At 38.1% G+C, this 24,765-nt stretch overlaps 1 protein-coding gene across 1 annotated transcript in view; it reads right to left on the bottom strand.

Annotated features, from left to right (window-relative positions):
* Positions 1 to 24,028, bottom strand: part of UBR3 (ubiquitin protein ligase E3 component n-recognin 3) — a 225,667-nt gene extending 201,639 nt beyond the window's left edge. The window contains exon 1 of the mRNA XM_060016607.1: positions 23,453 to 24,028. Coding sequence (XP_059872590.1) covers positions 23,453 to 23,997 — 545 coding nt within the window. The 5' untranslated portion in view covers positions 23,998 to 24,028. The remainder of the gene's footprint in view (positions 1 to 23,452) is intronic.
* Between the last annotated feature and the right edge of the window lie 737 nt (positions 24,029 to 24,765).

A 24,765-nucleotide genomic window follows, 5' to 3' on the forward strand; every position in this document is an offset into this window, starting at 1 on the left:
AACAAGAGAGGCCGTGATAGTGAGAAGCCCGCGCATCACGATGAAGAGTGGCCCCCGCTTGCCACAACTAGAGAAAGCCCTCACACAGAAATGAAGACCCAATACAGCAAAAATAAATTTATAAAAAAAAAAGAAATGAAATTGAGTTATTTGTAGTGAGGTGGATTGACCTAGAGTCTGTCAAACAGAGTGAAGTAAGTCAGAAAGAGGAAAACAAATACCGTATGCTAACACATATACATGGAATCTAAAAAAAAAAAAAAAAAAAAAATGGTTCTGAAGAATCTACGGGCAGGATACAAATAAAGATGCAGACGTAGAGAATGGACTTGAGGACACGGAGAAGGGGAAGCTGGGATGAAGTTAGAGAGTGGCATGGACATATATACACTACCAAATGTAAAACAGATAGCCAGTGGGAAGCAGCCGCATAGCGCAGGGAGATCAGCTCGGTGCTTTGTGACCACCTAGAGGGGTGGGATAGGGAGGGTGGGAGGGAGACTCAAGAGGGAGGAGATATGGGGATATATGTATATGTACAGCTGATTCGCTTTGTTATACAGCAGAAACTAACACACCATTGTAAAGCAATTATACTCCAATAAAGATGTTAAAAAAAGAAAAAAGAAAAAAATGACAATGAGGCATCACCTCACATCTGGTAGAATGGCTTTTATTCAAAAAGACATGAAAGAACTAGTATTGAAGAAGATGTGGAGAAGGGAGGACTCTTGTTCACTGTTAGTGGGAATGTAAATTGGTACAGCGTTACGGAAAACAGTATGAGGTTCCTCAAAAAATTAAAAATAGAACTAGCATATGATCCAGCAATCCTCACTTTTCAATCTATTTGAAGGAAATTTAATCACTATCCCCATGTCCACTGTAGCACTGTCACAACAGCAAAGACATGGAAACAACTCAGTGTCAGCTAAAAGATGATGGATAAAGAAAATGTGATACACATACAATGGAAAAAATCATTCTGCCATAAAAGAGGGAAATCCTGCCATTTGTGACAATATCGATGAACTTAAGGGGCATTATGCTAAGTGAAATAAGTCAGAGAAAGACAAATATTGTATGATCTCACTTGTAAGTGCAATCTAAAATAAGTTGAACTCAGAGAAACAGAGAGTAGAATGGTGGTTGTCAGGGGCTTGGGATGGGGGAAATGGATTGTTGATCACAGTGTACAAACTTCCAGTTGTAAGGTAAATAATCTCTGGCGATCTAATGTACAGCATGGTGACTACAGTTAACAATACTGTATTATAATACTTGAAATTTGCTAAGAAAGTAGATCTTAGTTCTTACCACGAAAAAAAGGTAACCATATGAGGTGATGAATGTGTTAACTAAACCTTACTGTGGTAATCATTTTGTAACATATACATCATGTTACATGTATATAACAATCATCATGTTATATACTTTAAATGTATATAACTTTGTCAATTATACCTCAATAAAGCTAGAGAGGAAAATCTAGGTTGCATGGCCCTTCTAATTAAATGACAATGAGAAATTCTCTTGCTTTAAGAATCTATTATATATAGTATTTTAATACCAGCATTAAGGCTAACCCTTTCTAACCTCTTCCTAATCTCAGTGTTTAATCCCTTAATACTCTCTAGAGCTTTTTTTGGTCTTAAGAAAAAAAAAAACAAAAAAACACTTTCATCACCTTGAAGTTTCAGATTAACTTGAATTCATTTTCTATTAGAAATAAGGTAATATAAAATATCTATCAATAATCTATTTCTTAATGTAGATAGTGGTACATGAGTGTTCCTTCTACTAAAATTCTTTATACTGTATACATACATTTTATACATACTTTCCTGTGTATGTAAATTTGATAACATAAAAAACACTGACTTACTTATACAGATACTCAGAATCTGAGTTAAAACCCCTATTCAGTATTACTCCAAATAAACCTAAGGCAAGGCATCACTTCCCTCTTTCTCAATGAGAAGGGTTAACCTTAATTGCCAGTGTTAAATTTCAGTATTATAAAAACCTAAACTTCTTTTCTTTTAGAGTACCTAACTGCAAGATGGATGACTGAGCAGATGATAAGAAATATAATTACCAAAACTATGGTAAAACATTAAGTTAATAATCTCAGAGATAAAGAAGAACACCTACCTTAAAGGATTTTTTTCTATTACTGTTTAAAAAATAAACTATATTTCAGGGGATCTTTTGACCAGAATTATTTAATAGGTTCCTCTTTTTCTTTCTTCCTTACTTCATCCTCTGCACATATATATACACACAAACAACACATATAAATTCATGCGGAGTTCAAAGAAACTAAGTTCCGTTATAGAGAAAAAAGAAAAAAGTGTACTTACATTTTAAGAATCGGCACATCTTTGTAACCTACCTGACAAAAATACTCTGCTCGTAGCTTACAATAAACCCTGATCAATGATAGTGAGTCATTTGCTAGACAAAATGGAACGTCGTCAAAAATTGTCTGCCTCTTGCCCAGCTCCAGTCCTCTATGATCTCTGTTCACCAAAACTGTTCCCCTCTCCTGGGTTCCTTATCTCAGCTTCTGGCAGCAACATTTTCTCAGGCATCCGTAAGTAGTTCCTCCCTCTCACCTTTCAAACCAGAATTCAAGTGACTAAGTGATTTTTAGTTATGCTTACACTAGTGTATGATAAGAAAAAAGAAAATATTAAAGCCAAACACACATCTGTTGAAAATTTACATTCTTTCATAGTATTTTGGTTTGGATGAGATCTCAAGTTATTTACTTAAGTTAATAGTTATTCACAGGCTTGCTTATAATTTTAATTAGTTGGTTTAAAGTAGGCATTTTTAGATCCACAAAAATCCACAACTCTATTATAGAAGCCAACATTTTTTTTCTTAAAGGGCCAGATAGTAATATTTTAGGCTTTGAGAGTCATACAGTTTCTGTCAGTACTCAACTCTGCCTTTGTGAAGTGAAAGCAGCCATAAACAATGTAACTAAATGAATGCGGTGTGTTCAAAAAAACTTTTTTACAAAAACAAGCAGCCAATTCCTGGGAAGTAGTTCGCCAACTCCATATACTAGAGGAATCCAAAGGATATATAGCCATGGAATAGAAAAATGCAAGTCTACCTATTCATTAATCAAATTAATCCATAATCCACTGATCTGTTAGTCAATGAGGCCAGTGCTCTTAGATTATGAAAGTATTTAAAATACAGTGATCTCAATCACTGCTTAAAAAGTCTAAGATACATCTCAACTACAAAATGAAGGGCTGATAGTAAATGATCTCTAGGGTACATTCTAGCATTAAAATACTACATGTGCATTTAAAAACAGGCAGCCTGGGGACTTGCCTGGTGGTCCAGTGGGTGAGACTCTGCACTCCCAATGCAGGGGAACTGGGTTTGATCCCTGGTCGGGGAACTAGGTCCCGCATGCATGCTGCAAATAAGAGTCTGCATGCCACAACTAAAAAATTCCCACATGCCACAACAAAGATCCCGAGTGCCGCAACTAAGACCCGGTGCAGCCAAAATAAACAAACAAATAAATACATAAATAAATATTTTTAAAAATAATAATAATATAAAAAATAGGCAGTCTAGCCTCTTCAATAAGTGGTGCTGGGAAAACTGGACAACTACATGTAAAAGAATGAAATTACAACACTCCCTAACACCATACACAAAAATAAACTCAAAATGGATTAAAGACCTAAATGTAAAACCAGACACTATAAAACTCTTAGAGGAAAACATAGGCAGAACACTCCATGACATAAATCACAGCAAGATCCTTTTTGACCCACCTCCTAGAGAAATGGAAATAAAAATAAACAAATGGGACCTAATGAAACTTAAAAGCTTTTGCACAGCAAAGGAAACCATAAACAAGACGAAAAGACAACCCTCAGAATGGGAGAAAATATTTGCAAACCAAGCAACTGACAAAGGATTAATCTCAAAAATATACAAGCAGCTCATGCAGCTAACTATCAAAAAAACAAACAACCTAATCCAAAAATGGGCAGAAGACCTAAATAGTCATTTCTTCCAAGAAGATATACAGATTGCCAACAAACACATGAAAGAATGCTCAACATCACTAATCATTAGAGAAATGCAACTCAAAACTACAATGAGGTATCACCTCACACTGGTCAGAATGGCCATCAACAAAAAATCTACAAACAATAAATGCTGCAGAGGGTGTGGAGAAAAGAGAGCCCTCTTGCACTGTTGGTGGGAATGTAAATTGATAAACCACTATGGAGAACAGTATGGCGGTTCCTTTGAAAACTAAAAATAGAACTACCACACGACCCAGCAGTCCCACTACTGGGCATACACCCTGAGAAAACCATAATTCAAAAAGAGTCATGTATCACAATGTTCATTGCAGCTCTATTTACAATAGCCAGGACATGGAAGCAATCTAAGTGTCCATCGACAGATGAATGGATAAAGAAAATGTGGCACATATATACAATGTCATATTACTCAGCCATAAAAAGAAATGGAATTGAGCTATTTGTAGTGAGGTGGATGGACCCAGAGACTGTCATACAGAGTGAAGTCAGAAAGAGAAAAACAAATACCATATGCTAACACATATGTATAGAATCTAAAAAAATTGGTTCTGAAGAACCTAGGGGCAGGACACGAATAAAGACACAAACATAGAGAATGGACTTGAGGACACGGGGAGGGGGAAGGGTAAGCTGGGACGAAGTGAGAGAGTGGCATGGACATATATACACTACCAAATGTAAAAGAGATAGCTAGTGGGAAGCAGCCGCATAGCACAGGGAGATCAGCTCGCTGCTTTGTGTCCACCTCGAGGGGTGGGATAGGGAGGGTGGGAGGGAGACGCAAGAGGGAGGGGATATGGGGCTATATATATACGCATAGCTGATTCACTTTGTTATACAGCAGAAACTAACACACCATTGTAAAGCAATTATACTCCAATAGATATTAAAAAATAATAATAAAAAAATTTAAAAATTAAAAAAATAGGCAGTCTAAGGCCTAAAGAGATTAAAACACATTGCCCTCTAACTATAATTAATTACCAGGAAAAAAATAACTATGGAAGGCAAATTATAGGGAATATGAGCACCTCTGAAAAGGTGTTTATTTATTTATTTGTTTGTTTGTTTTTGGCTGCACTGGGTCTTCACTGCTGCACTCAGATTTCTCTAGTTGCAGTGAGTGGGGGCTACTCTTCATTGCGGTGCACGGGCCTCTCATTGCGGTGGCTTCTCTTGTTGTGGAACACAGGCTCTAGGTGCATGGGCTTCAGTAGTTGTGGCACGCGGTCTCTAGAGCACAGGCTCAGTAGTTGTGGCACACAGGCTTAGTTGCTCTGCGGCATGTGGGATCTTCCTGGACCAGGGCTCAAACCCACATTCCCCGCATTGGCAGGAGGATTCTTAACCGCTGCGCCACCAGGGAAGTCCCTGAAAAGATGTTTTAACGCAGATGGTTAATCAGTAAGCAAAAGAGTGGTTCACATTTCAAACCAAGATTTATTCAACAGACTCCAACTCAAAAGACCTGGATCCCAGCTATGCCAATTACTATTCATTGAGTAAGACTCACTCTTACTCCAATTAATTACTCCGCCGTGAAATGAGGACAATAATATCTACCTCAGAAATTATCATGAGGAGGAGAAGGGTAAAAAAAAATCTAATAAAAATAGAGAACAACAAAGCTGGTGTATGTTAATAAAACCATATCAAGAATTAAAATAAATGTGAACAGTCTAAGCATGCCAATTAAAAGACAGAGATTATCATAGTGATTTGCAAAAAGCAAAATCCAAATATATCATCTATACAAGAAATGCACTTTCTTTGAGATATTATTGACATATAACATTATATTAGTTTCAGGAGTTCAGTATAACGATTAGGTATTTGTGTATATTGTGAAATGATCACCAATAAGCTACTTAACGAAATGCACTTTAAATATAAATATACAAAGATATATTTAAGTTAAAAGTAAAGGGAAGGAAAGATATATACCATGCAAATTCTATCTAACTTATGAATGTCAGACCAACCTTATAAATGACAAGTTCAAAGTGCCTAACTTAAATATGAAGAAACCTGACATTACATGTCTTCAGGAAAATCCAGCAGTGAACACAGATGAGGGTAAACGTCTAACAGGTTGTGGGCCCTCTTCTCTAAAAGCAAAAGGTACTCTTCCAAAGTTAGAGCAAAATCCAACAGATTTTCTGAGAGCACATATACAGAAAAAAGTCCACTTAGGCGACTGGTAAATATAGCTATGAGAATACCGCATATAATACTGTACTACAAATATGTGCATAATTAGAGATAAGCATCCCATTTAAAAACATATTCTCTGAAAAAGATGGGTAATATCATTTTTTCCTCAGTTTTTTACAAGCAAAGTACTATTTAACTCAAAAGTAAAAAACATTATAATGATACTATTCTTTACTCCAAAAGTATACTTTATTAATAAGAGTTAATTAAATAAAACCTGTTATCAGAATAAAGGCTTTTTAAAATTTTGCATGTCAGTGTTTTTGTACCTCAGCCCAAGATAGAGTAACAAATACTGGATTTATTCCCTCATCCAAAAACAACCAAAAAAGCAGATAAAATACATAAATAGTGGTTTTCCAGACACTGAACGTCAGGCAGTGAAAGACAATGATCTCTAACAGATGGGAAGCAAATGAAATGAGCCCCTTCAAATGTCACATCTTACTGCCTTGAGGGTTTCAAGGCCACAACCCGAGGAAGGAGAACCAAATGGAGCCAGGCAAGCTTCCTGAGTTAAGGGAGGAGGCAGAACTGAGAGTCTAGGAAAATCAATGCCACTAAAGTCAACAGGACAGAGTTCCAGACAGAAAAGAATTCCACAGGGAAATAATTCCAGAAATCTATACAGGGAATCCCTGAGTATTCACCAGAGTATAGATCAGCACATAAATATGAGAAAACTACCCAAGGCCAGGAAAAAAAAAAAAATTTTTTTTAATTGAAAAATTAGAACACAGCACATGTTCACATATAGAACCTAGAACAGTCATTTCCATCAGCCAGCCTGCAAAAACTCATAACTCATGAGATATTACGTACTTTCCTTGGTAATGGGGAAGGTGTTTCCTTGGTAATGGGAAATAATTAGCCCTAGACTGAGCAATTCTCCTGACCCACCTAACAAACCATAAAGCAAAACTTGAAACAACCAAACTGTTTCCAAAAAATTAACTACATGCCAAAACAAAGTTCAAAAATATTCGTAAATAGAAAAAATATCAAGCACCTAAAAAGGTAAAATTCACAATGGCAGGCATCCAATGTCTGGAGTATAAAGAAGCAGAAAAAAACAATCTATGATGAGGAGAACAATCAATCAAAAATGATCCAAAATTAACACAGATGTTAGATTTGCAGAAATAAACATTAAAAGTTATTATAATGGCATTCCATATGTTCAAAAGTTAAGTAAAGATATGGAAGATATTAAAAAGTTGAACTTCTAGGGATTAAACTACAATGTCTGAGATAAAAAATACAATGGATTGGATTAACAGATTAGACAGGGAAGAAGAAAAGATTAGTGAACCTAAAGACATAGAAAGAGAAACTAGCAAAAACAAAAGACAAGAAAAAAGCAAACTGCCAAAAATGAAAAGAACAGTAGTGAGCTATGCTTCAAGCAGCTTAATATGCATGTAACTAGAGTCCCCAAAAGTAGAGGAAGGTAGAAAAACATATAAAGAAATAATGCTCAGGGACTTCCCTGGCAGTCCAGTGGTGAAGACTCCACATTTCCACTGCAGGGGGCACAGTTTCGATCCCTGGTTGGGGAACTAAGGTCCTGCATGCTGCGCAGCATGGCCAAATAAATAAATAAATAAATAAAATAATGTTCAAATTTTTTTCCAAATTTGATTAAAATAATAAACCCAAAGTCCAAGAAGCTCAACAAGCCCAAGCACAAAAAACATGAACAAAAAAAAACAACCCTACACTGAGACCTCATAATCAAACTACTCAAACGCAGGGATAAAGAGAAAATGTGAAAAGCAGCCACAGAAGAAGACAGGTCAGAGAAGCCAAAAAAAAAAGGATGACAGCAGATTTCTCCTTGGAAACAATGCAAGTAAGAAGACACTAGTGGGCTTCCCTGGTGGCGCAGTGGTTAAGAATCCGCTTGCCAACGCAGGGGACACAGGTTGGAGCCCTGGTCCGGGAAGATCCCACATGCTGTGGAGCAACTAAGCCCACGAGTCACAACTACTGAGCCCACATGCCACAACTACTGAGCCTGTGCGCCGCGAGCCCATGCTCTGCAACAAGAGGAAGCCACCGCCATGAGAAGCCCGCAACCGCAATCAAGAGTAGCCCCCGCTCGCCGCAACTAGAGAAAGCCTGCATGCAGCAACGAAGATCCAATGCAGCCAAAAATAAATAAAAATTTTTTTTAAAAAGACACTAGTATATCATGAAGTACTAGAATCCTTAGAATCTTTCAAAAACAAAGGCAAAAAAAAGCAAAATAAAGACATTTCCAGACATACCAAAAAAAAAGAAAAAAGAATCCATCACTAGCAAACCTGCACTATAAGATATACTAAAGGAAGTTATTCACGCATAAGATGGAAACATGGACCTACACAAAGGAACAAAACACTGGAAATTGTAACTAGATGAGTATGATTTTTTTATTATCATTTAAATCACTATTAGAAATTGATTTTTTTTAATTAATTAATTTATTTATTTTTTTGCAGTACACGGGCCTCTCACTGCTGTGGCCTCTCCCGTTGCAGAGCACAGGCTCTGGACGCGCAGGCTCAGCGGCCATGGCTCACGGGCCTAGCCGCTCTGCGGCATGTGGGATCTTCCCAGACCAGGGCACGAACCTGTGTCCCCTGCATCGGCAGGTGGACTCTCAACCACTGTGCCACCAGGGAAGCCCAGAAATTGATTGTTTAAATAAAAACAACAATGTATTCATGAGTTTATGATATATGTGAAAATAAAATGTATGACAACAGTAAGATAAAAGCTGGGAGAGGAAAAACAGAAACAAACTATTAGAAGATTCTTATACTATACATAAAGTAGTATAACATAACTGAAGGTAGACTGTGATAAGTTAAAGATACACTGTACACTATAAACCATAAGGCAATCAATAAAATAACAATGACAAGCTAATCAACAAACAAAGGAGATAAATGGAAACATAAAAAATAATTTAAAAGAAGGCAAAAAGGAGGAAAAAAGCAAACAAAGGGTAGATGGGATAAATAGGAAATAAACAGCAAGATGATACACTTAAATCTAACCATATCAATAAGCATATCAAATGTAGTCGAAATACCACTGTCAGAGATTATCAAATTGGATAAAAAAAGATAGGCCCAACAAGATCAACTGCCTACAAGAAAAGGACTTTAAATAAAAAGACACAAATAGTTCAAAAGAAAAACATTCTTTGTTTTTGGGGTTTTGGTTTTTGAGTTTTTTTGGCGACGCCACACAGTTTGCGTCATCTTAGTCTCCTGACCAGGATCGAACCCACGTCCCTGCAGTGGAAGCTCAGAGTCCTAACCACTGGAGCACCAGGGAATTCCCAAGAAAAAATATTTTTAAAAATAGATACCATCCGTGGAGAAACTGTCTTCCACAAAACTATCCCTAGTGCCAAAAAGGTTGGGGACCGGCGATACAGAGGACATATCACTGAAATTGAGAACCACATGGGAAAAAAAAAAAGAAACAGAAAAATCAATAAAATCAAAAGCTGGTTGCTTAAAAAGAGCAACAAAAGTGACACAGGAATGAAAAAGATGATATCATTATATATTCTACAGACACTGATAGAACAATAAAATATTACAAGCAACCTTTTGCCCCTAAATTCAACAACTTAAATCAAATGGTCAAATTCCTTGAAAGATTGAAACTGCCAAAGCTCACACAAAAACATAACCTGAATAAGTAGTACACCATTAAAGGAACTGAATTGTACTTAAAAACCTTCCAACAATAAATACTCCAAACTTAGATTGCTTCACTGCCAGTCTCTGCCCAACATTTAAGGGAGAAATATATTATATTCTACACAAAATCTTAAAAAAATTCAGAAGAGGTGGGAACCCTTCCAAACTCATTTCAGGAAAGTAGCTTTACCCTAATACCAAAATTAGACAAAGATATTAAAAAAGAAAACTATAGTTCAATATCCCTCTTGAACATAGATACAAAAATCCTCATATCAAAATACTAGCAACTCGAATCCAGCAATATATAAAAAGGGTAATACATCATGACCAAGTAGAGTTTACCCCAGGATGCAAGACTGGTTCAATACTCAAAAAATTACTTAATGTAATTCACCATATGTACAGATTAAAAAGAAAAATCACACAATTACCTCAGTAGATGCAGAAAAAACATTTGACAAAATCCAGCAACCCACTGCTGATAATTCGGGGAAAAAAAAACAAAACCTCTCAGCAAACTAGGAATAGAAATTACTCAATTGGATAAAGAGCATCTACAAAAAACCTACAGCTAATATCAGACTTAATGATAAAAGACTTATTTTCCCCTAGCATCAGGAACACGACAAGGATATACACATTCACCACTTCTGCTCAACACTGTACTGGAGGTTGTGCCCCATGCAATCAGGAAGGGAGGGAGGAAGTAGAGAGAGAGAGAGAGAGAAAGAGAGAAAGAAAGAGAGAAAAGAAAGAAAGAAAAAGAAAGAAAGAAAGGAAGGAAGGAAGGAAGGAAGGAAGGAAGGGGGAGAGAGAAAAAGAGAAAAAGAAAGAAAGAGAGAGAGGAGGGAGGGAGGAAGAAATACAGAGAGAGAGAGAAAGAGAGGGAGGGAGGGAGAAAGGAAAGGCACTAAGATTTGAAAGGAAGAAGTAAAACAATCTTTATTCACAGTCAACATGCTCATCTACATAGAAAACCTAATGGAATCCATCAAAAGCTACTAGACCAAATAAGTTTAGTGAGGTTGCAAGAGGTAAGATCAATACACAAACCTCAACTTGAATATGAATGTTCATAACAGCTAAATTTGTAATAGCCAAAAACTGGAAGCTACTCAAATGTTCCTCACCAGATGAACAGATATACAAATTGTATTATATCCTTACAGTGGAATATTACTTAGCAATAAAGGAATGAACTACTGACACAAAACAACATGAATGAATCTAAAATAGTTACACTGAGTGAAGGACACCGGATCAAATATATGTGTGTGTACATATATCCACACCAGACTGACTTAATTTGTCCTGCCTTTGAGGATGATTTCTAAGAAGTTGAATTATCAATAATAAAATGTTTTGGGTGCTCTGATAAACATGAAAACAAAGTAAGAAAAATGGAAATGGGAAAAGGTGTTTTCCTCCTAGAATTGAAGCAATAATGCATTAATTTTTGAATAATTCAGGGTTAGAAGGTAAAAACAAGATGCTGAAGTTCTCACTGAGAAAGGCTAGAATTCCTATGCACTGTTATTTTCCTGATGACTATCTAAAAATGGTGCCCTGATTTAGGTTTTGGGAAACATTTAAAAAAAAAAAAAAAGCCACCATAAGAGAGTGTTATTTGGTGAACTATTTTTTTACATTTATAAATGTGGTGTTAGCATCACAAAATATAAATATATGCACATACACACACACACACACACACAGACACACATTCCACTTACATAAAGCTCTAGAAATGCAAATTAATCTACAGCAACAGAATATAGATCAGTGGTTGCTGGGGGAAGAGGCACAGAAAAAAGGCAGAAGGTAGGGATTACCTTGCAGGTGGTTGCTATGTTTACTATCTTGATTGTGGTGATAGTTTTACAAGTGTGTGTGTGTGTGTGTGTGTGTGTGTGTGTGTGTGTGTGTGTGTGTGTGTGTACATACATATATATGTGTATATATATATAGAAACTTAATGTACTTTAAATGTGTGCAACTTATTATAAATCAATTATGCCTCAATCAAGCTATTCCAAAAAATGCCTTCAAAATCATATGTAATTGCCTTGGTCAAGCATTCCAATCCAATGCTTTGATAAAAGGCTTTGCTTTTTAACAGTTCTATCACCGGTATAATGGAATATTAATATAGCATGCCAATGTTTCATAGTCCTGGGCAATCAATTACATAAAATTGGAATAATACCATTCTATTTATGTTTCTAGTCTCATTTAGTTAAAAGAAAAATTGAAGTAGGCAGGTCAAATACTGTCCCCATTTTACATGTGAGAAAAACTACAGCCTAGGAAAATTAAGTGATTTACCCAAGGACTAAAAGATAACAAATGTTGGGAAGTGAGACCAAAACATGGCCTCATAGACAGTTATGTTCTCACAAATTCTAAACTGAAAATTAGCAAGACCAACTTCAAAGGTCCCTGGTCAAAAAATGAGTGTTCTCTAGAGATGACTGATAAGCTACCTGGAGTGCTGTGATGAAAATATCACTGTGAATAAATCAGAACTATAATATTCTTGCCAACCAGCATTCTAGGAAATTCTTTCCACTATTACAGGTTAGATTTCCTGAGATTCTTTAAAGAATATATTCCAGGACTTCCCTGGTGGTGCAGTGGTTAAGAATCCGCCTGCCAGTGCAGGGAACATGGGTTCGAGCCCTGGTCCAGGAAAACTCCTCATGCCACGGAGCAACTAAGCCCATGTGCCACAACTACTGAGCCTGCACTCTAGAGCCCAGGAGCCACAACTACTGAGCCCACATGCCACAACTACTGAAACCCGTGTGCCTAGAGCCTGTGCTCCACAACAAAAGAGGCCACTGCAACGAGAAGCCCATGCACCGCAATGAACAGTAGCCCCCGCTTACTGCAACTAGAGAAAGCCCATGTGCAGCAACGAAGACCCAATGCAGCCAAAAACAAATAAATAAATAAATGTATTTTTTTAAGCTTTAAAAAAAGAATATATTCCATTAAATTGTCCCCATATCTCCCAATAAAATCACCTACAAGCAGGATTATCTCTACCTGAGCAATGGGCAAGGCTTAAAATTCCCTTAAGAAATCAAAACCCCAAATCTAGGCTTCATGCAAGTTTGGGGTTCAAATTTACATTACTCATGTGGCACTGGAACTCCCCAAACTAAAAATTAATTTTTAAAACTGGCACTGGGCCAATGATGTCTGTGATGGTTTAGAAAACAGCTCCCAATCTCCTTCCAGGTAAAATTCAAATTTCTTGTAAAATTTTCCTTAAAGATTTTTTCTAGAAATGCAAATTAAAAACTTAATAGACAAACTGGACAGCAGATTAGACAGAACTGAAGAAGGAATTACCTAGAAGACAGATCTGAGGAAATCACCCCCAATTCAGGGGGAAAAAAAAAAGATAAATGGATAGAAAATAAGTGAGCTCTATTTAGAAAACAGAATGAGAAGATCCAACAAATATGTTATAGTAGCATAGTATCCAAAACAGAACATAAAGAATGGGAGAGAGTTGAAATTCAAAGAGACAATGGCTGAGAATTTTCAGAACTGATGAGAGACACAAATCCTCATCTAGAATCAGCTCAACAATGAAGCCACACCTAGACACATCAAACTGAAAGTACAGATCACCAAAAAGTAAACCTTAAAAGTAATTAACAAAGGCAGATTACTTACAAAAGAACAATTAGATGGAATATAACTTCTCAACAACAGAGACCGGAAGACAACAGAAAAGTACCTTCAAAGTGTAAGGGAAAACAAATTTCAACTAAAATTCTTAACCCAGTTAAAATATTATTTGAGAGTGAGGCTGAAAACTACTCTAGTACCTGATTACATCATGTTCTTCCAAGCCTGTGAAGCTTTATGTTTTCTGTTCCTTCTATCCATAATGTCCTCCTTTAACTCCCAATCTCCTTCCAGATCAAATTCAAGTTCTTTGTAAAGTTTTCTTCAGCTTTCACTAGTAGGCAGTATTAACAGAGGCCACAGAGGCTAAGAACACAAGATTTGGAATATGCACAGAAATCGGTGTGAATAACAGCTGTGTGACTTTGGTCATGTTGCCTCCCTGAGACTATATTTTACTTATGTAGATGATAATATCAACCCCTAAGGCTTGTTCAGAATGTTAAATTAGATATATGTAAATTCCAGACCTACAATAAAACTCATTAATAAGAAAATGTACAGATTAGCTATTAGAAGAGACTTCAAAATATTGCTTGATCAATATTAAAAAAAAGCATTTGAAAATTTTTATAATATAAAATATTGAGAAAAAGCAATAAACAAGGAATTAGAAAAAGTAATTTTTTTAATGATATTTATAGTAGAAACAAAAAGAAGGTATCGGGGAACAAATTTAACAAAAGATACACAATTTATGGAGGAAATTACTTTGTTGATAGAAAAAACAATTTACACTACTCTCACGGTTAGGAAGATTTAATACTACAAAGATGACAACATGTGTATTCTACTGAAAAGAATTCCACTGCATGATTAAACAACAGTTTGTTTCTATATTTTCTCATTATTTCTATATTTTTCCTATTTCTATATTTTTCCTATTTCTATATTTTCAAATAGTATTATAATGAATATCCTTGTAGAGACTCCTTCTGCAATGTCCTCAAATTTAGCATGATTCCAAAAAATAACTAACAGAATTTTCCACAGAACTTGACAAGCTGACCCTGAAATTCAAATGAAAAAGCTAGGGACCAAGTATAGCCAAGATTCTTTTGAAGAATTATAAGGGAAATCCTGCCATATTGAGATATATTCTAATGTTATAATAATTAAAGTAGTATGATATTGTTGCAAGAGACATATCAGTACAACAGAGAGCTTAGGACATATACAGGAAACTGATACGTGACAGAGGTGGCACAAAAATCAATGAAGAAAAAAATGGCTGTTTAATAGATGGTGCTAGATGTTTACAGTACCCAAGACATAGAAGCAACCTAAACATCCACTGACAGATGAATGGATAAAGAAGATGTGGTACATATATACAAATGGAATATTACTCAGCCATTAAAAATAATGAAATAATGAAATAATTCCATTAGCAGCAACATGGATGGACCTGGAGATTATCATACTAAGTTAAGTAAGTCAGACAGAGAAAGACAAATATCATGTGATATCACTTATATACAGAATCTAAAAAAAAAAAAACATGGTACAGATGAACTTATTAACAAAACAGAAACAGACTCACAGACTTGGAGAATGAACTTATGGTTACCAAGGGGAAAGGCTGGGGGGGAGGGCCAGACTGAGAGTTTAGGATTAAAATGTACACACTGCTATATTTAAAATAGATAACCGAGAAGGACCTAAAATTTTTTTAATTAAAAAAAAATTTTTTAATAAATAAACAGTGCTAGAATAACTGGATCCTCATATTGAAAAAGATAAAATTAGATCTCGATCTCACATTATATGTAAAAATAAATTCCAAATGGGCTAAAGACCTAAAGATGAAATACAAAATGTTAAACCTTTCAGACGAAAATTTATAAGCATTTTTTTAAACCAAGGTAAAGAGGATTGCTTTAAAAAGACAAATAGGACTTCCCTGGTGGCGGAGTGGTTAAGAATCCGCCTGCCAATGCAGGGGATGCGAGTTCGTGCCCCGGTCCGGGAGGATCCCACATGCCACAAAGCGGCTGGGCCCGTGAGCCATGGCCGCTGAGCCTGCGCATCGGAGCCTGTGCTCCGCAACAGGAGCGGCCACAACAGTGAGAGGCCCGCGTTCCGCAAAAAATAAAAATAAAAAAAAGTAAAACATGCATGGATATGACACAGGAATTTCAGGAGAATGGTAACCCCTAGGGAGGAAAAGAGGAAGGAAGGGAGAGGAGGATGATCTTTATTTTTCTGATTGAAAAAAGCTCTAAGGAAAATATGACGAAAGGTTGACCTCTATTAATCTCAGTGGTGAGTACAAAGGTATTTGTTATATTATTTTTATACTTTTATGTATATTGAAAATGTTTCATAGTTGAAAATAGTTTTAAAGAATTTAATATGAAATAAAAATGATTAGAAAAAAATTACTATTTAACAACACTTCTAAATTGCTCTGTTGTAGTTAAACCTCATAACTATGAAGATGACTAGAAATTACACTTCCAGCTCAAGGAGAATCTTCTCCACTAAGTAGAATCTGTCTACCTTATTTCTAGTAAATTAGCAATGACAAAAAGTACAATGAACACAGAAAAGAGAACACAGATGTCTTTAACTCCTCTTCCTCCAAGCTCTCAGAACAGGAGTATTGTGCTCCTTTGTCTGAATTTGTGACTTGAGTTAGATGGATACTGCTGTAGAGAAAATTCCAGATTCATAGGAAAGAAAATTTCACAAGTAATCCATGTAAACACATAGATAACATACTAAAACTCTGAATATGTGCAAAGAGAATATAAATAAAAGAGATAAATATGGCACAGGTCTTCATCATCAAATCTTTATTGAAAGTTTGTTACTTGTAGCGATATAAACTAGAAATGAAAAAAAACTGTTAATTCAGAAAATCAAATCCTGCAGTTTGGTTTCACACTGTACTTATGCTATAGAAGTGTTGTCCCTACACATGAGCTTCACAGTGAAGATAAAACTCACCACTGGACTTTGCAACATGAGACTTTGAGGACAGGAATATATACAGTGAGCTAAAAAAAAATAACGAGAGGATGCCACTGCAAAGGAGATGATAAGGTTGGCAACATAGGTAGAGGCCACGTTGTGGAAAACACTGACGCCAGGCTAAGGGCGCCAGACTTTAGCTTATAAAAAATAGGAAGCCTTTTTTTTTTGGCTGCGCCAGGTCTCAGTTGCAGCCCGCGGACTGTTAGTTGCAGCATGCAGGATCTTTTTAGTTGCAGCATGGGGGCTTCTTAGTTGTGGCATGCTTGCGGGATCCAGTTCCCTGACCAGGGATCTAACCCGGGCCCCCTGCATTGGGAGCACAGAGTCTTACCCACTGGACCACCAGGAAGCTATTTTAAGCAAAGTAGTCACATATGTAAAGCATAATTTTATATGAGTGAAGGTTAGACCGAACTGTGAGATTATTACAGGCAGGAAAACAGTAAATTATCCTGGAATAGGTTATGATGTGATGAAGGCTTGACCTAAGGTAACAGCAGAGAATGAAAAGAACAAATCTAAGAGAAAACAAAAGAACAGGTCTTGGTACCAAGCATGCAAGGAGAGGGAAAGGGAAGCATCAATAATGACACAAGGAGACACTATTAGATATCTACCCAAAATCCATTCCTCTGTTTTTCCCCAGACATGAGACAACAAAGACCAAATGTAAACAAACTAAGTGATGGAACAAAAGTTTATAAAAAGCCTGGGTCCCCAATAACACTAATAAGCTGCTGAACTAGTCCTGAGATGCAAAACAGTAAATCTCTTCAAGGTTTAAGCCACTAGTAGCTGGGATTTCTGACTGGGGGGAAAATGATACTAATTTAAAAAGAAACAAAGGGAATTCTCCAGCAGTCCAATGGTTAGGACTGTGCTTTCATGGCCAAAGGCCCAGGTTCAATCCCTTGTCAGGGAACTAAGATCCCACAAGCCTCACAGCACGGCAAAAAAAACTAAAATAAAATAATAAATAAATAAATAAATAGGAAAATAAAAAAGGAAAATCTACATGGAAGTATTTTGGAGAGCAATATAATTGATTCAATTTTAGACATGCTGACATTAAGGTAATGGGAGGGTATTCAAGTGGCCAAAAGTTCCCAAACTGGTGTGACTCAAAATAACAGCTTCCTAGATTTAACCAATGAAACTTAGATTATTCAAAGTTACAGATTTCTTTACTATAGGATTTCTTTAAGATGTTACACATTGCAGATAGTCAAGAAGATACGACGTGAAGTGTTTCCCAAATTTGCTTGGCCACAGTACACCCCTCTGTAGTAGAAAATCTCTGTAAAACATGTCTAGAGAAATAGATAAAGTATAGCTGATCCTTGAAACTTTAAGAATAGGGTATTCTAGGGACTTCCCTGGTGGTCCAGTGGTAAAGAATCTGCCTTCCAATGTGGGGGACATGGGTTCGATCCCTGGTCCGGGAACTAGGCCCGCACACCACAACTACTGAGCTCGCGCACTGCAACAGGAGTGCCCGCATGCCACAAACTACAGAGCCCATGGGCCCTGGAGCCCGTGCGCCACAACTAGAGAGAGAAAATCCACATGCCACAACTAGAGAGAAGCCCGCACGTCAACAAAGAGCCCGGGCCACAACGAAGGATCCCACGTGCCGCAGCTGAGACCAGACTCAGCCAAATTAATTAATTAATTAAAAAGAATATTCTACAAAGAACTCACTAATACATGAAAAGATAATACAATTAGAATATCACCATTTTGCAGCCCCTAATAAAATAATAGATCTAGACAATGACAGTCGATAGCTGCAAAAATCTTTAACATGATAGGGAACTCCATGACAAAGGATTGGGCTGACAAACATGAACCCACTGATCAACCTAACATTTACTAAAGAAAAGACAAGGAGACGTTCTGTGGCTCCAGCTATTATTCAACAGGAAGTATAAAACACCATGATAAAGTTTTCTTGCCCCCTCCCCAAAAAAAGGGAACCTAAAATTTGATCAAGACTCTAGATCCAACTACTAGTGTACAAGAAATAATGGGCAGAGGAACAAGTTACATATCACAGAGATGCAATCAGTAAAACCCAGAATGTCGGTTTCTTTAACTAATAAATTGCAAAGAAGGAAAACAGAAGGGGGAGGGGGAGACTATAAATTAAGATTCTTAAGAGAAATAAAAACCAAATACAACATTAGGACATTGTTTGCATCCTACTCCTAAATTAACCCTAAGAAATCATTTATGAAACAAGTGGGAAAATCTGAATACTCACTTGCTATTTGAAGATATTAAAAAATCACTGTGAATATTTTAGGTACTATAATTGTGGTAACAGTACTGTAATTCTTTTGTGATAAAATACACATAACATAAAATTTATTATTTAACCATTTTTAAGTGGTATTAAGAACATTCACATTGTTGTGCAACCATCACCACCATCCAACTCAAGAACAGTTTTATCTTCCCAAACTGAAACTCTACCCATTAAACAATAACTCTCCATTCCCCCTTGCCCCCAGCCCCGGACAACCACCATTCTACTTTCTGTCTCTGTGAATGAGACTATTGCAGGTACTTCATATAAACAGAATCATACAACATTTGTCTTATTGTGTCAGGCTTATTTCACTTAGCATAAGGTTTTTAAGGTTCATCCATTTTGTAGCATGTGTCTGAATTTCATTTCTTGTAAAGGCTGAATAATATTCCATCTTATGAATATGCCACATTTTGTTTATCCATTCATCTGTCAGTGGACATTTGGGTTCAGTTTTATTTTTCAGGGTTCGTATCTTTTTACTGAGATACATACTTAAACATTTATAAACTGAATTATAAGATACCTGAGATTTGCTTCAAAATAGATAAAAAAGATATCACTTTTCACTTATCAGGTTAACAAAGATCAGAAAAACTGGTAACACCATATACATTGGCCAAGATGTGTGGAAACATGCTCATTCAAATACTGTTGGTAGGAGTGTAAATTAATCTCTTTGGAGGGCTCTATCAAAATTTAAAATGCACATTTCCATTAACCAGATATAATATAACTTCTGATAATTTATCCTCACACATATACTCACACATACACAAAGAAGTGTATACAAGAATACTGACTACAATAAAGCTTATATTAAGCCCAAGACTGGAAACAATTTACATGTCTATCAGTAGGGAACTGACTGAAAAAAATTACAGTAAAATACAAAAATATGAAAATGCAATAGAATACAATTTAACTTTAAAAAAGAAAATAAAATGGTTCTATGTATACTAATAAGAGACAGAATCCAATAAGTACGTTCACAGGAAAAAAGCAAGATTCAGAAGAGTATAACACTGTTCAACCAGACATTCACTGCTTTGATTTCTGGCATTGCCACACACCAAATAACCTAAAAACTTCCTACAACACAACATCTAGAAATGCTGAGTAAATTATAACTAAAAGCTTTTAAATGTATAACTAAGCTCAAAAGTAAGGGAAATCTCTCACTGAGGTGTGGGATGGAGGAAAGAGGAACCTTTACTTTTTACTTTTCCACCTACTTTTATGTTATAACCAATAAGTATTACTTTTGAAATTAAAAAAGAAATCAGTCCTGAAGTACACTGAAAAAAGATGCTATAAATTTAATAATTCATGCCACTCCCTGAATAACTAAAGCAATGTAATCTCAGGGCAAATTTTCAGGTATAACAGCTACTATTTTATCCAATTTAATTCAACATTTACTACTAAGTACAAGAGCCTTTGAAAAATAATAGCAAGATGAGGTTCCTATTTTTTAAGGAGTTTAGAATCTGTGAGGAAGAATAAGGAGGCAAAAGAAATCAATAATACATGATAGAACATGAAAATGGTCATCCTCTGCATCAAAATTTGAAAACTAAATGTTTAAAATTCCAATTTCTGGTTCGTAACATCAGAACCCCAAACCAGTCTGACATTAGTTTAGATTTTCCATTACTTTTTTTCTTTTTTTTCTCCATTACGTTTTTTGAACTCATCCATCCATTAATCATTTGTGACAATGACTGTACTTACATTAGTGGCAACATACAATTATTAATACAGTTTCTATAGGCTTTGTGATCTCTTCCCACAAATGAACTCTCAGTTGTTTTCTTCCTTTGATTCGTATACCTGTTAATAGGCCACATTTATTATATCAGTACTACTAATCAAAAATAACTGAATTCCCTGGTGGCACAGTGGTTAAGAATCTGCCTGCCAATGCAGGGGACACGGGTTCAAGCCCTGGTCCGGGAAGATCCCACATGCCGCGGAGCAACTAAGCCCATGCGCCACAACTACTGAGTCTGTGCTCTAGAGCCCGCGAGCCACAACTACTGAGCCCGTGTGCCACAACTATTGAAGTCCGCGTGCCTAGAGCCCATGCTCCGCAACGAGAAGCCACTGCAATGAGAAGCCCGCACACTGCAACCAAGAGTAGCCCCCGCTCGCTGCAACTAGAGAAAGCCCGTGCGCAGCAACGAAGACCCAACACAGCCAAAAAATAAACTAATTAATTAAAAAAAAAAAAAAAGGAATGGTACTTGTAGAGGCAATAGAGAGAAGTACTGAACTGTCAGGCTCTGGAGCCAGCATGCCTAGCCAGCTACCTGTGTAATCCTGAGCAAGTTTCTTAAAACTCTGTGCCCCACATTCCTCTTCTGTACAATGGGGATAATAACAGTAACAATCTCAGAGTTACTGATTAAGTGAGTTAATGTAAAGCAGATTTTAATATTTGACCACTATTTTCCAAATAGATGAATAAAACTCCAAAATTTTAATAGCACTCTGTTGTTGAGGCTGGTGTGAAAGAGAGTCACATGTTCTGCTTACTCCTAAGCCTTTTGGGGGGCAATCTGGAAATCCCACTTTGAGAATTTATCCTACTGATATTCTTGCACAGGTACGCAAAGAGAGGTATATCAGTTTTTTATTTCATACTGAAACCAAAATGTCCATCAAAAGTGATGACTAAATAAAGAATGGCAAATTTATGACATGAAACACTATGCAGCAGATTGTTTTTTTTAATAGAGTGAGTACACTGATTTACTGACATGGAAAGATCTCAAATAAGTGAAAAATTCAAGATGTATACAACAGTGCACATGATAGGTTACCTTTTGCATAAAAAGAGGCTGAAATATCAAAATACATATTCATCCTTGTTTCTTTTTGCACTAAGAGGAACTAGTAACAGTGTGAAGAAACTGGGCAGATGGGAGACAGGATGGGAGGGAAACTTCAAACTGTGTATCTTTTTATTTTTTTGCTTTTTTAGCTACATAAATATCTTACCTATTCAATTGTCAATTTTTACAGTATTTTTAAGTGTCAGGTATACACTTTAAGCTGGCAAATGTCAGCTGCAATTATTACTATTGTTGTTACTAGCAATAGCAGTATTATAAGTATTATTATCATTAACAAGCTCAAAACAGCTCCTTTCTGAAGCTTTTTTCTTACTCCCTCTGCACAGAGCCTTCTCTGACTCCCAGACTATTTAAGGAATTTATCATTTTCTACTCTAGTGTAAGCGGCTTAAGGGGCAGGTCAATGTCTTGTTCATTTTTAATATCCTAGGAGCCTTGCTTGTACCTAGTCGATACAAATATTCTGGAATAACAGTAACCTACAAGTACTCCAAAGAAAATAGTGACCATTTCTAACGGGATTAGACTCTGTCATTAATTATAAGATCTGAAAACTGAAAAACTTGAATAACTGGATTTGCTAACATTCTTTCGGCTACTGACCAGCCAAAATCTCCTCTCTTTGACTAAGTTTTTCTTTCCCCGGGACTTCCCCAGACACTGACATCATGTCCCAAGCCAAGACACAACATGCATCAACTCTTTAACTCACTGCAATCTCTGAAATGTCTTTTGTCCTAAATCCCAACACCCTGGTACATCATCCCTATCGAAAAAGCATTTGAGTGTTTCCTTTTAGATAGAGGTTCACATATTAGTCAGTGCATAAAGTGCCCTTTTAACTGGAGAAGACCTAACACATGATTCGTAATTCGCTCAGTGTTTTGTTTGTGCTGGTATGGAAGGTATTCTATAATTGACTGCTCGCTCGGTAGCTCAATTCTAGATGTCATTCCAGCACACCAAATACTCCACTGACAGCTCAACAGTCACTTTTCATACAGGCCCCTCCCCTTCCCTCCTCCCTCAACCCCCATCAGCTCAAGAGCTCCTTCCCTCATACTGACACACTGACAGTTCAGAAGTCCCTTTCCACAAGCTGTCCTCCCCTGCAGCTGCAAGACCACCTCCCCGAGTCGCATCATCCAGCGACCCAATTCGGTCCCCAATATCATCCCTCTCCCAGCCAATCCAAATCACATCATCAGTCTCTTCCCAAGAAACAGGCAGGTTTAAAGCCTTTCCCAGCAAGTACGCAATTGACAGCTCGACAACAGATTCCCCGAGTATCCTCTCTTCTCTCCGCTCCTACCCCACGCACTGGCTCTTTTCTCTCAATCACTCGTTCGCCCTGGCTTCCCCGAAAATTCACAGCCTTGTTCCCTAAATACGCTCTCCGCTCTCCCCCTCCTCCCCATCCCCTTCACCGCTGACAGCTCAGTCACTTCCATCCCCATGTGGCTGCAACCTCCTGCCCCACTCCTTTCCCTTGACAGCTCTGGGTCGGCTCCAAGCTCCCCTCCCCAAGGCCTCCCCAGACCTCGGCCTGGGCCTCCCGCGGTGCCCCCCGCCCCGGAGGACAGCTCCACTCACCCACTCTCCCGCATCACGTTGCTGTCCCCGCAGTCGCAGGCACCGCCGGCCTGGCTGCGGAACATGTTGAAGTCGTGTCCGGTGTGGTCACCCTGGTGGAAGCACTCGGCGCACAGCGACATGCAGGGAGAGATGCCGCACGTCCGGCAGCGGTAGGCCACGAAGTTGGCTGTCCAGACCAGGCCGCAGAGCGCCGCGGGGTCGTAGGCCCGCACCGCCGCGCAGAACTCGTCGTAGCCTCCGCCGCCCGCCAGAAGGCACTTACACCACTCCAGGGCCTCCTCCTCGGCCGCCCCCGGACCGCCCCCGCCGCCGGCCGCCGCCGCCTCCTCGCCGTCTGCAGCCGCAGCCAGCGGCCGCTCGGCGCTCAGCACCCGCTCCAGCAGCGCCTGCAGCTCTTCGGCACCTGCGCGGTTGTCCGGCCGGCTGAGGGCCGCCTTCAGGTGCGCGGCGGTGGCCGCCTTGTCGAGGGCCAGCCCGGGCGCGGGCATCTCGGCTTGGGGTGGCTGCGGACCCCCGACGGCCGCCGCCGCCGCCGCCGCCATGATGAGAGCTCAGAATTTGGAGAGTCCAGGGCCGGCGGCTCCTCCTGGGAGGGTGGGGGAATTGGCTGCTGCGATTGCTCGGCCCTCCCAACTCTCGCGATACCCCGGGGCTGCCGCGCACCTCTGCCTGTGTCCCCGCCCCTGCACACGCCCCCTCGCGCTGGGGTGCCTGCTTCCCGACCCTCTCGCTTGGGACGGACCTCCTGTTTCTTCCTCCGACCTCTTGGCTCTCAACTACAATTGAGAGCCACTAAAATAAGGGACCTGACTTTAAAATTATTTAATATGGAAAATCTTTAATATGGACCATTTTTCCTCTATTTACCTGGGCTGCAGGAATACAGACAGCATTTTTCAGCTGTTTTTTAGGCATCTGCATTTCGTTCTGAGATGTAGATCCCCACTGTTATCAAACCCTTAATTACGATTGAATTACTATTATTATTGAAAACCCCTCCTAATTTTTCGCCCTGTATCAGTTCTTACCCTCACAGCTATTACCAGTTTAATCTTCTAAAGTACATTTTTTAGAGGATTAAAATATATTCTTACTATCACTCTCCTGTTCAAAATCTTTAGTGGAAACAAAAGTCAAAAACTCCTTGAATCTTCTCTTAATGCCCATCACCAACCTATCTTTCTATCATTATCTCCTTGCGCTACTCTCTTTGCCATTTGAAAGAGACCAATGGGACTCTTCAGTGTTTTCTGAAAGATGCTTTATGCCTGTAGTCGTTATTGTTCCTAGTTCCACCCCTACTCCACCCC

The sequence above is a fragment of the Delphinus delphis genome, chromosome 7 (assembly GCF_949987515.2).
Source record: "Delphinus delphis chromosome 7, mDelDel1.2, whole genome shotgun sequence".
Taxonomy (NCBI): domain Eukaryota; kingdom Metazoa; phylum Chordata; class Mammalia; order Artiodactyla; family Delphinidae; genus Delphinus; species Delphinus delphis.